Source organism: Rattus norvegicus, chromosome 2 (genome assembly GCF_036323735.1).
Source record: "Rattus norvegicus strain BN/NHsdMcwi chromosome 2, GRCr8, whole genome shotgun sequence".
Classification (NCBI taxonomy): domain Eukaryota; kingdom Metazoa; phylum Chordata; class Mammalia; order Rodentia; family Muridae; genus Rattus; species Rattus norvegicus.
In genome coordinates, this window is record NC_086020.1 from 206,519,635 (window position 1) to 206,532,226 (window position 12,592).

Below are 12,592 nucleotides of genomic sequence, written 5' to 3' on the forward strand. Positions count from 1 at the left end.
TTTGACAGTTGAGTCAATGATTTCTATGGAATCTTCTGCTCCTGAGATTCTCTCTTCCATCTCTTGTATTCTGTTGGTGAAGCTTGTATCTACAGCTCCTTGTCTCTTCTTTTGGTTTTCTATATCCAGGGTTGTTTCCACGTGTTCTTTCTTGATTGCTTCTATTTCCATTTTTAATTCCTTCAACTGTTTGATTGTGTTTTCCTGGAATTCTTTCAGGGATTTTTTCGATTCCTCTCTGTAGGCTTCTACTTGTTTATTAATGTTTTCCTGTGTTTCCCTAAGGGAGTTCTTCACATCTTTCTTGAAGTCCTCCAGCATCATGATCAAATATGATTTTGAAACTAGATCTTGCTTTTCTGGTGTGTTTGGATATTCCATGTTTGTTTTGGTGGGAGAATTGGGCTCCGATGATGCCAAGTAGTCTTGGTTTCTGTTGCTTGGGTTCCTGCGCTTGCCTCTCGCCATCAGATTATCTCTAGTGTTACTTTGTTCTGCTATTTCTGACAGTGGCTAGACTGTCCTATAAGCCTGTGTGTCAGGAGTGCTGTAGACCTGTTTTCCTGTTTTCTTTCAGCCAGTTATGGGAACAGAGTGTTCTGCTTTCGGGCGTGTAGTTTTTCCTCTCTACAGGTCTTCAGCTGTTCCTGTGGGCCTGTGTCTTGAGTTCACCAGGCAGCTTTCTTGCAGCAGAAAAGTTGGTCTTACCTGTGGTCCCGAGGCTCAAGTTCGCTCGTGGGGTGCTGCCCTCGGGCTCTCTGCAGCGGCAGCAACCAGGAAGACCTGTGCCGCCCCTTCCGGGAGCTTCAGTGCACCAGGGTTCCAGATGGTCTTTGGCTTTTTCCTCTGGCGTCCGAGATGTGTGTGCAGAGAGCAGGCTCTTCTGGTTTCCCAGGCTTGTCTGCCTCTCTGAAGGTTTAGCTCTCCCTCCCACGGGATTTGGGTGCAGAGAACTGTTTATCCGGTCTGTTTCCTTCAGGGTCCGGCGGTGTCTCAGGTAGGGGTCCTGCCGCTCCTGGGCCCTCCTCCACGGGAGCCCAGAGGCCTTATACAGTTTCCTCTTGGGCCAGGGATGTGGGCAGGGGTGAGCAGTGTTGGTGGTCTCTTCCGCTCTGCAGCCTCAGGAGTGCCCATATATAGGAACATCTTAATGCAGAACTGACTAGCATGCCATGGGCCCTGGGTCCAGACCCAGCACCATGAAAATAGCAAACCCTGAAGTAACTTTGATTCGGACATGCATCCTTGTCAGAATGTTCATCTGGCCGTCATTGCAGTGTCATTGAGGACAGCACGAGTAGAACAATAGAAAAAAGCTTAAGAAACTGTCACTAGACCCAGACTTGGTTTGTACAGCAGTGTGTATCATGTGAGGGTTGTGCCACTTGGCAGGACCTGGGAGGACCTGCCCGGAATGCCACACCGAAATGTCCTGGATAAGGACACTGACATCCGCTTTGTGCTTACAGGGGAAGGAAGATCTATGAACCTCCTCGTTACATGAGTGTGAACCAGGCAGCACAGCAGCTCCTAGAAATTGTTCAAAATCACAGAGCACGTGGGGAGGCACCAGGTACTCAGGACCCGGCGGGAGTCTTACTTTATCCCCTATAGATACACACGTCATGGCGTACCTGATGCACACTCAGACCGCACTGAAGCAGGGCCAGCGCCTACCTCCTTACATGTTTCTTGGGGTTTTTGTTGTTGTTGTTGTTGTTATTGTTTGTTTTTTGTTTTTTTTTTATTTAAAATCTCACACGATTCAAGCTCTTAATACTAAATCTGTCATAATTTAAATTCTTCAAAGTGAGTTTTTATCAAGGACTTATAATCAGGTTTTATGTTAAAATGCTAATGCATAAATGTTTGATAAAATAGAGCTAGGCACCACTTAGTTCCAATCAATATGATATGTCCTACATAAATACATTTATTCTCAACACGGAAATACAGAATAGTTTTTTTTAGGATAAAGACAAGAGTTAATCTTACACATCTAATAGATAGACCAAGTCCGTGGTATACAGTAAAGTGTGCCTGGACTGGACTGTTTGCCGAGAACCACTTGAATGGACCTGTCTTATTCTCCTATGGGCACTGTCTTGTGAGCACCTGACCTCTCATGAGAACATGCATTGAGGTAGTTTTGAGTGTTCATTCTCTATAAGTCTCTATTCCATGTATTTATTTTTACGTGTGCGCACACTTGCCCTAGTGTACGTATAGGGGTCAGAGGGAAACTGTCACTTCTCTATTCACCATGTGGGTCGCAGGAACTCATCGCCGGCCATCAAGGCATGGCCGCAGTCCTTTTCCTCCTGCGCCATCCTGCTGGCCCAGTCATTGCATATTTTATCCCTTCTGAGTTCCTTGCATGCCCTCTTTGCCTTATATGAATCCTGTCCCACTTCTTTTTAAAGCACTTGTCAGTGAGGACAGCTTTCTAAACTAAAGGATAAAAGCAGTAAGAAGTCAGCTCTTCAGCTGTAGCACCTAAATGAATAATCATGAAATGATAAATAAGGGACTATTTCTTTTTCTTAATTTAAAAGCCTAAGTCTCCAGAAATGCTGTTATTTGTATGGGTTCTATAGTTTATGAAGTACTCCTGTATTCATTGTATTAACTTCTGTTAACACAGTGTTTTGTATCATAACTTCAACTTAAGATACAAAACATTTTTGAAATAAAAGAGGAAGTTAGTATTGTAACCAATTAGATGGCTTAGCAGAAACTCACATCTGTGAAGGTTTCTGGGTCTCTTAATTTTTACTGTGGTTCAGTATAAATGTATCTCAAGAATTTGTTTAAAATATAAGTGTTTGGGGCAGGAGGGATGATTCAGTCCTTACAAGCTGTTCTTGAAGAGGATCCGAGTTTGGTTCTAAGCACACAAATTGAATAGTTCACAACCACCTGTAATTTCAGCTTCAGGAGTTGCAGCTCCCTCTTCTGCCTTCCTGGGTACCTGCAAGCACACACACACACACACACACACACACACACTTGTGCATACACCAACACACACAAATAATACAGTATGTATGGGTCATAAAGATGTACACCCAGAACCTGTTTTAAGACAAATGTTCTATCATTGTGGAGTACAAATATAGCTAATTTGTTTCCAGTTGTTAAAACATAAGCTAGGGTTAACCTTTGAAATTCTCAAAAGGTAAAGTGTCTGGTCTTAGTCAGTCAGTAGCGACAGTCAGTAGTCCGGCAGTCTCAGTGCACTTGTCACAGTCATTTTGAATGCTGAATAAGATGCATTTGCTGAATTGATCTGCAGTATCTCTCTTTGTCTCCCTCCCCAAACCCTTGTTTAAACAGCAATCACTGAGGAGACACTCTGTGTCGGCTTAGCCAGAGTTGGAGCGGAAGACCAGAAAATTGCAGCAGGCACTTTACAGCAAATGTGTACAGTGAGCTTGGGAGAACCATTGCATTCTTTGGTCATTACAGGGGGCAACCTGCACCCACTGGAGATGGAAATGCTAAGTCTCTTCTCTATACCGGAATCCCAGAGTACTGATGGACTCTGAACATGGACATTTTCTGTTCTCACAATAATTTCCGTTAGATGGGGGTCTGTGTGATATTTATATGACAAATGGCATGGTTCTGCCATTTATGAAGAAACTAGAACAGAAGTGACCAAGAAGAAGCAGGTTGAGCGACTGCATTTGGTTTCCTGCAGCAGCTTCCCGCCTCCCACCATGAGTTGTGGCGTCAGTTGGCTACTTGTGGGGGTTTACACATGGGCAGACCAAACTGGAAAAGTGAAACAAGTCAATGCAAGGAGGTTGGGACCAAGAATAATGTGAGGAAATTAGACAATGAATCACTTGAGCTCTGTGTTTCAGGGACAAAGCAGCATGAATCAGAAAGAAAAGCAAATAAAAGATTGCTAACTCTTCATAGATTGTTTTATATCTCCTTTATAAAACGGTAGCTGTTGGGCTGGAGAGGTGGCTCCATGGTTAAGAGCACTGACTGCTCTTCTAGAGGTCCTGAGTTCAAATCCCAGCAACCACATGAGATCTGATGACCTCTTCTCGTGTGTGAAGAGACAGGTATTCATAAACATAAAAAAAATAAGTTTTTTTAAAAAAAGGTAGCTGTCAGGGACTGAGGACATGCCTTAGTTGGTAAAGTGCCTCTATGTAAACATTTAAGAACTGCAATCCTCAGTATTCATGTGAAAATTCAAGTGTGAGAGCAGAGGCAGACAGATTCCCTGGAGCTTTCCCTTTAATTTCCATGTGCCTTATTCAATGCGAGACCACATCATGCACCACCACCATCATCATTATCATCATCATCATCATTATCATCATCACCATCATCATCAAACAGTGGAACAAGATAGAGGAAGAGAATACCCACTGTTGGTGTTAGTCATCACACAAGTACACATGTACACATGGACACACACTCACTGTACACTTAGCAATTTTAAAAGGCTCATTTGTTTAATAACCATTTCCATAGCATAATCAACTTGATCTTTTTGCTCAGTATATTCATGAATATTGGTTGACATTTTTCCTACTTTCTGGATTGTATATACATTAGCTAGAAACCATTTTGACATTTCATTTGGGATGAGATATTTTAATGTGTTCAAAGCATCGCATTTGCAGACTATTATGCACACAAGAGAAAAGAGCAAGTGACTTAAGTCAGTTCTATATATATATATTTTTAATTTAAATGTCTTAAATGTAAAGGACTTCTATGTTTGGTATTGAATGGCTCACACTCCCTCCAATCATAAACTCTGTTACACTGCATGATTGTTCAAAGATACTGGGGAACCAGAGAACAGGCTGAGAACTCCATGGCTTTCCTGTGGAGACAGTCCCAGAGCTCAGTTCAACCTAGCTGGTGTCACACTGGCTTGAGGATGGTTATTGGATGGAACTGTGAGCGCCAAAGGGAGCTGGAAACTGAAGAAGGAGCCCTTAGGTGCTCTAGAGCGGCGAGTCTTCTGATCTCTGTCCTACATCCTCTCCTTATGCCTTATTTTCTGTATGTGTAGAAACATCCATGGATCTAGGTGAAAAGCCGGGCCAGGGGCCTAAAGAAACAGACATTGCTGTCTGTTGTAAGAGAAAAGAGCTTCAAGTTTGACTCATGATTAGTTAGGAGGGCTTGATAAATATGCATGCTTTCCTTCAGAAACGCAGAATGGCCATGTACTAGGAAAGACCAAGCTTGGGGCTCAGTTAAGGACAGTGTTTGATGGGATGTAAAGTTGAGCCTCCATAGGATAGAGACAAGATAAGCAAGGATAGATAAGCAAGTAGTTTAATGTCAGCTAGAACAAAGTTTAATATGGCTCAGAAAATGATGACAAAAATCAGTAAATACCAACAATGGCCATAGAACGAATATGTATTATGACTTTATGACTAGAAAAGAAGAATGCTGGGTAACAGAGATGTTAAAGTGAACTAGACTTTAGCACTTTAGAACTGTGTATGGATGGAAAACAAAAGTGTTTTTATGAATGCATGTAATGTTGCCTAGGGAGCGCAAGGCCCTGAGTTCGGTCCCCAGCTCCGGGGAAAAAAAAAAAAAAAAAAAAAAAAAAAAAAAGAAATGAATGCATGTAATGACTACTATCATCCAAGAGCAAAAAGAGAAATCCAAATTGGCCAAAGTTCAGAGGAAGAGAAATTGTTCAACCTCGGGAAGAAAATTAAAGAAAAAAATTAATCAGAATTGTAATGTCATGGGGGCAAGATCAAGTCTTTTTTAAAAATTTTTTATTAGATATATTTCTTTACTTACATTTCAAACGTTATTCCCCTTCCTGGTTTTCTGTCAATAAGCCCCCATTCCCTTCTTTCCCCCTCCCCCATATGGGTATTCCCCCTATACATCCCCCTTATTGTCCCCCCATATTCCTCTGCACTGGGGGTCCACCTTGGCAGGACCAAGGCTTCCCCTTCCCCTGGTGTCCCAATAAGGCTATTCTCTGCTACATATGCAGTTGGAGCCCTGGGTCAGTCCATGTATAGTCTTTCAGTAGTGGTTTAGTCCCTGGAAGCTCTGGTTGGTTGACATTGTTGTTTTTATGGGGTTTCCAGCTCCTTCAACTCTTTCAATACTTCCTCTGATTTCCCCCAAGGAGGTCCTGTTCTCAGTTTGGTGGTTTGCTGCTAGCACTGATGTCTGGATTGGACATGCTCTGGATGTGTCTCTCTAGAGAGATCTATATCCGGTCCCTTTCAGCATACATTTTCTAGCTTCATCATCTTACCTAGTTTTGGTGGTTGTATATATACGGGCCACATGTGAGTCAGGCCCTGAATGGCCATTCCTTGAGTCGCTGCCCTAAACCTTGCATCCACATCCCCTCCTATGGATATTTTTCCCCCTTTAAGAAGCAGTGGGAGCATCTGCATTTTGGTCATCCTTCTCATGCCTCCTGTCTGTGGTCTGTGGATTGCATCTTGGGTAATTTGAGCTTTTTGGCTAATATCCACTTATCAATGAGTGCATACCAAGTATGTTTTTCTGTGATTGAGTAACTTCACTCAGGATGATATTTTCTAGTTCGTTCCATTTGCCAATGAATTTCATGAAGTCATTGTTTTTGATGGCTGAGTATTGTTTTTGATAGCTCCATTGTGTAGATGTACAACATTTTTTTAATCCATTCCTCTGTCGAAGGGCATCTGGGTTCTTTCCAGCTTCTGGCTATTATAAATAAGGCTGCTGTGAACATAGTGGAGCATGTGTCTTTGTTGTATGTTGGAGCATCTTTTCGGTATATGCCCAAGAGAGGTGTAGCTGGGTCCTCAGGTAGTGGAATGTCCAATTATCTGAGGAACCTCCAGACTGATTTCCAGAATGGTTGTACCAGTCTCCAATCCCACCAACAATGGAGGAGTGTTCCTCTTTTTCCACATCGTCGCCAGCATCTGCTGTCACCTAAGTTTTTGATCTTAGCCATTCTGACTGGTGTGAGGTATAATCTCAGGGTTGTTTTGGTTTGCATTTCCCTGATGACTAAGGATGTTGAATATTTCTTTAGGTGCTTTTTGGTCATTCGATAATCCTCAGCTGAGAATATTTTGTTTAGCTCTGTACCCCATTTTTAATAGGGTTATTTGGCTCTCTGGAGTCTAATTTCTTGAGTTCTTTGCATATTTTGGATATTAGCCCTCTATCAGATGTAGGATTGGTAAAGATTTTTTTCCCAATCTCTTGGTTGCTGCTTTGTCCTAATGACAGTGTCTTTTGCTTTACAAAAGTGTTGCAGTTTTATGAAGTCCCATTTGTTGATTCTTGATCTTAGAGCATGAGCCATTGGTGTTTTGTTCAGGAAATTTTCCCCAGTGCCCATGTGTTTAAGACTCTTCCCCACTTTTTCTTCTATTACTTTGAGTGTATCTGGTTTGATGTGTAGGTCCTTGATGCACTTGGACTTAAGCTTTGTACATGATGATAAGAATGGATCAATTTGCATTCTTCTACATGCTGACCTCCAGTTGAACCAGGACAATTTATTGAAAATGCTGTCTGTCTTCCATGGGATGGTTTTAGCTCCTTTGTCAAAGATCAAGTGACTCTAGGTGTGTGGGTTCATTTCTGGGTCTTCAATTCTGTGCCACTGATCTATCTGCCTGTCTCTGTACTAATACCATACACTTTTTATGACTACTGCTCTGTAATACTGCTTGAAGTCAGGGATGGTGATTCCCCCAGAAGTTCTTTTATTCTTGAGTGTACTTTTCGCTATCCTGGGTTTTTTGTTATTCCAAATGAATTTTCAAATTTCTCTTTCTATCTCTATAAAGAATTGAGTAGGAATTTTGATGGGGCTTGCATTGAATCTGTAGATTGCTTTTGGCAAAATGGCCATCTTTACTATATTAATTCTGCCAATCCATGAGCATGGAAGATCTTTCTATCTTCTGAGATCTTCCTCAGTTTCTTTCTTCAGAGACTTTCACTTGCTTGGTTAAAGTCAAACTAAGATATTTTTATATTATTTGGGACTATTGTGAAGGTTGTCTTTTCCTTAATTTCCTTCTCAGCCTGTTTTTCCTTTGAGTAGAGGAAGGCTACTGATTTGTTTGAGTTAATTTTATACCCCGACACTTTGCTGAAGTTATTTATCAGGTTAAGTGGTTCTCTGGTGGAACTTCTGGGGTCACTTAAGTACACTATCATATCATCTGCAAATAGTGATATTTTGATTTCTTCCCTTCCAATTTGTGTCCCTTTGACCTCCTTTCACTGTCTTATTGCTCTGGCTAGGACTTCCAGTACTGTATTGAATTAAGTAGGGAGAAAGTGGGCAGCCTTGTCTAGTCCTTGATTTTAGTGTGATTGCTTCAAGTTTCTCTCCATTTAGTTTGATGTTAGCTACTGGTTTGCTGTATATTGCTTTTACTATGTTTAGATATGGGCCTTGAATTCCTGATCTTTCCAGAACTTTTATCATGAAGGGGTGTTGAATTTTATCAAATGCTTTCTCAGCATCTAATGAAATGATCATGTGGTTCTTATCTTTGAGTTTGTTTATATAGTGGATTATGTTGATGGATTTTCTTATATTAAACCATCCCTCCATCCCTGGGATGAAGCCTACTTGATCATGATGGATGATCGTTTTGATGTGTTCCTCGATTCGGTTAGCAAGAATTTTATTGAGTATCTTTGCGTCAATCTTCATAAGGGAAATTGGTCTGAAATTCTCTTTCTTTGTTGGGTCTTTGTGTGGTTTCAGTATAAGAGTAATTGTGGCTTCATAGAAGGAATTTGGTAGTGCTTTTTCTTTGTCTATTTTGTGTAATAGTTTGGATAGTATTGGTATGAAGTCTTCTATGAAGGTCTGATAGAATTCTGCCCTGAACCCATCTGGACCTGGGCTATTTTTGGTTGGGAGACTTTTAATAATTGCTTCTATTTCTTTAGGAATTATGGGACTGTTTAGATGGTTTATCTGATCCTGATTTAACTTTGGTACCTGGTATTTGTCTAGAAAATTGTCCATTTCCTCCAGATTTTCCAGTTTTGTTGAATATAGGCTTTTGTAGTAGGAGTTGATGTTTTTTATATTTCTTCAGATTCTGTAGTTATGTCTCCCTTTTCATTTCTGATTTTGTTAATTTGTACACACTCTGTGTCCTCTTGTTAGTCTGGCTAAGGGCTATCTCTCTTGTTGATTTTCTGAAAGAACTAGCTTTTGGTTCTGTTGATTCTTTTTATGGTCCTTTTTGTTTCTACTTGGTTGATTTCAGTCCTGAGGTTGATTATTTCCTGCCTTCTACTCCTCCTGGGTGTATTTCCTTCTTTTTGTTCTAGAGCTTCTAGGTGTGCTGTCAAGCTGCTGACATATGCTGTCTCCTGTTTCTTTCTGCAGGCACTCAGAGCTATGAGTTTTCCTCTTAGCACCGCTTTCATTGTGTCCTATAAGTTTGGGTATGTTGTATCTTCATTTTCATTAAATTCTAAGAAGTCTTTATTATCTTTCTTTATTTCTTCCTTTACCACGTTATCATTGAGTAGATCATTGTTCAACTTCCATGTATATGTGGGCTTTCTGTCATTATTGTTATTAAAGACCAGTCTTAGTGCGTGGTGATCTGATGGGATGCATGGGATTATTTCTATCTTCCTGTATCTGTTGAGACCTGTTTTGTGACCGATTTTGTGGTCAGTTTTGGAGAAGGTACCATGAGGTGCTAAGAAGAAGGTACATCCCTTTGTTTTAGGATGAAATGTTCTACAGATATCTGTTAAATCCTTTTGGTTCTTAACTTCTGTTAGTTTCACTGTGTTTCTGTTTAATTTCTGTTTCCATGTCCTGTCCAGTGATGAGAGTGGGGTGTTGAAATCTACTATTATCGTGTGAGATGCAATGTGTGCTTTGAGCTTTAGTAAGGTTTCTTTTATGAATTTAGGTGCCCTTGCAATAGATGTTTAGGATTGAGAGTTCATCTTGGTGGATTTTCCTTTGATGAATATGAAGTGTCCTTCCTTATTTTTTTTAATGACTTTTGTTTGAAGGTCAGTTTTATTTGATATTAGAATGGCAACTCCAGCTTGTTTCTTTGGGACATTTGCTTGGAAAGTTGTTTTCCAGCCATTTACTCTGAGATAGTGTCTGTCTTTGTCTCTGAGGTGTGTTTCCTGCATGCAGCAAAATGCTAGGTCCTCTTTACATATCCATTCTGTTAATCTATGTCTTTTTATTGGTAAATTGAGTCTGTTTATGTTGAGAGATATTAAGGAATAGTGATTGTTGCTTCTTGTTATTTTCGTTGTTAGAGGTGGAATATGTCTGTCTCTCTTTCGGTTTCATTGCAAGGAAATTATATTCTTGCTTTCTGTACACTATACTTTCTCTCCTTGTGTTGGAGTTTTCCATCTATTATCCTTTGTAGGGCTGGATTTGTAGAAAGATATTGCGTAAATTTGGTTTTGTCATGGAATATCTTGGTTTCTCCATCTCTGTTAATTGAAAGTTTTGCTGGATACAGTAACTTGGGCTGGCATTTGTGTTCTCTTAGGGCCTGTATGACATCTGTCCAGGATCTTCTGGCTTTCATGGTCTCTGGTGAGAAGTCTGGTGTAATTCTTATAGGTCTGTCTTTGTATGTCACTTACTGCTTTTAATATTCTTTCTTTGTTTTGTGCATTTGGTGTTTTAACCATTATGTGACGGGAGGAATTTCTCTTCTGGTCCAATCTATTGGAGTTCTGTAGGCTTCTTGTATGTTTATGGGCATTTCTTTCTTTACATTAGGGACATTTTCTTCTACAATTTTGTTGACTATATTTACTGACCCTTTAAGTTGGGAGTCTTCACTTTCTTCTTTACCTATCATCCTGAGGTTTGATCTTTTCATTGTGTCCTGGATTTCCTGTATGTTTTGGGCTAGGAGCTTTGTGCATTTTACATTATCTTTGACAGTTGAGTCGATGATTTCTATGGTATCTTCTGCTCCTGAGATTCTCTCTTCTATCTCTTGTATTCTGTTGGTGATGCTTGTATTTATGGCTCCTTGTCTCTTCCTTTGGTTTTCTATATCTAGGGTTGTCTCTCTTTGTGCTTTCTTTATTGTTTCTATTTCCATTTTCAATTCCTTCCCCTTTGGTTGTATTTTCCTGTAATTCTTTCAGGGATTTTGTGTTTCCTCTCTAAGGGCTTCTACTTGTTTACTTGTATTTTCCTGCATTTCTCTAAGGGAGTTCTTTATGTCTTTCTTAAAGTCCTCCATTGTTATAAAAAAAAGTGATTTTAAATCTAAATCTTGCTTTTCTGGTGTGTTTGGATATCCTGTATTTTTTTGGTGGGAGAACTGGGCTCTGACTATGCCAAATAGTCTTGGTTTTTGTTGATTAGGTTCCTGCACTTGCCTCTAGCCATTGGGTTGTCTCTGGTGTTTGCTTGTCTTGCTATTTCTGGGAGTGACTTGACCCTACTGTAGGCCTCTGTGTCAGCACTCCTGTAGAACAGTTTTCCTGTTTTCTTCCAGCCTTTCCTGAGAACAGGTGCTCTGATTTCAGGTGTGTCAGTGCTCCTGGAGACTGTCTTCCAGCTCTAGGCATGGGTAGGAATCAAAGGGTCCTGCCCTGATTGCTTATGTAGGTCTTTGCATCCAGCGGGCACAGTTGTGATTCTGTTTTGGGTCTGGAGTGTGGGCAGAGGGTAGTCTCCTCTGACTTCTCAGGAGTATCCACACTTATGCGGGTCCAGCTCTCTACCCGACGGGTTTTGGGTACAGGTAGCTGTCTGTCCAGTTCAGTTCGGTCCTGGGGGTACCAGCGGCTGTCTGTCCCTATATCCCTGTGTCCAGAGGCACTGTGCAATTTCCCCTTGGACCAGGAATGTGGGACGAGGTGTGCAGAGGTGGCAGTCTACCCTGCGGCTTCAGGATGTCTGCACTCCTGGGTGGTTTGGGTGCAGGAACTGTGGGATGGTATCAGCTCTGATCGAGTCATTTTTCATCTCCACACTTCACTGGACAGAAAGAGACTGTGTGTGCGTATACATGCATTCGCACGTACACTCATGCATACACACGTGTGCATATGCCACTGCATGTTTGGAGGTGAGAGGACATATTCTACAAGCAGGTTGTGGGAATTGAACTGGGATTTTTAGGTTGGGTAGCAAGCACTTTTACCTGGTGACCCATCAACAGCTCCAATATCAAACAGTTTTAAAAAGCATGTAAGTAGTGGGGTGGGAGGGGAGGGCAGGAGGGGAGGAGAAAGAGGAGGAGGAAGAGATAGAAATGACAGCCTAAATTTCCTCAAATTTAGTAAACATATCAATACATTGATCCATATACCAATGAACTGTAAGCAGAGTAAGTAGGGAATTCATACCTGTCAGTTAAAACTGATAAAAGTCCAAGTTAGTTGGCAAGATGCTTGCAGGATTGAGCTTACCCAATGCAATTTGAAATTAAAGTTCAGTTTTGTTTATTTCTCAACTTGGCAAACATGCATGGAGTTTAGCCTTAAAAAAAGAGTTGTAAAATGAAAACTTCACCAGTCTGAAGAGATGATCAGTGTTGGAGTCCACTGAAATCCCAGGATTAAAATAGAGATATTA

The 12,592-nt window shown here is 40.9% G+C and overlaps 1 protein-coding gene across 3 annotated transcripts in view; it reads left to right on the forward strand.

Moving 5' to 3' along the window:
- The window catches only part of Dph5 (diphthamide biosynthesis 5), a 51,035-nt gene that overhangs the window by 30,079 nt on the left and 8,364 nt on the right, over positions 1-12,592 (forward strand). Inside the window, exons 7-8 of one of the 3 annotated variants that reach the window (NM_001017449.1) lie at positions 1,470-1,573; positions 3,337-3,922. The exons of 1 other annotated variant lie outside the window; for it this stretch is intronic. In NM_001017449.1, the coding sequence (NP_001017449.1) occupies positions 1,470-1,573; positions 3,337-3,548 (316 nt within the window). In that variant the 3' untranslated portion in view covers positions 3,549-3,922. Of the gene's footprint in view, positions 1-1,469; positions 1,574-3,336; positions 3,925-12,592 lie in introns of those variants that run through there. One more of the 3 variants, XM_006233214.3, reaches the window with a different exon arrangement.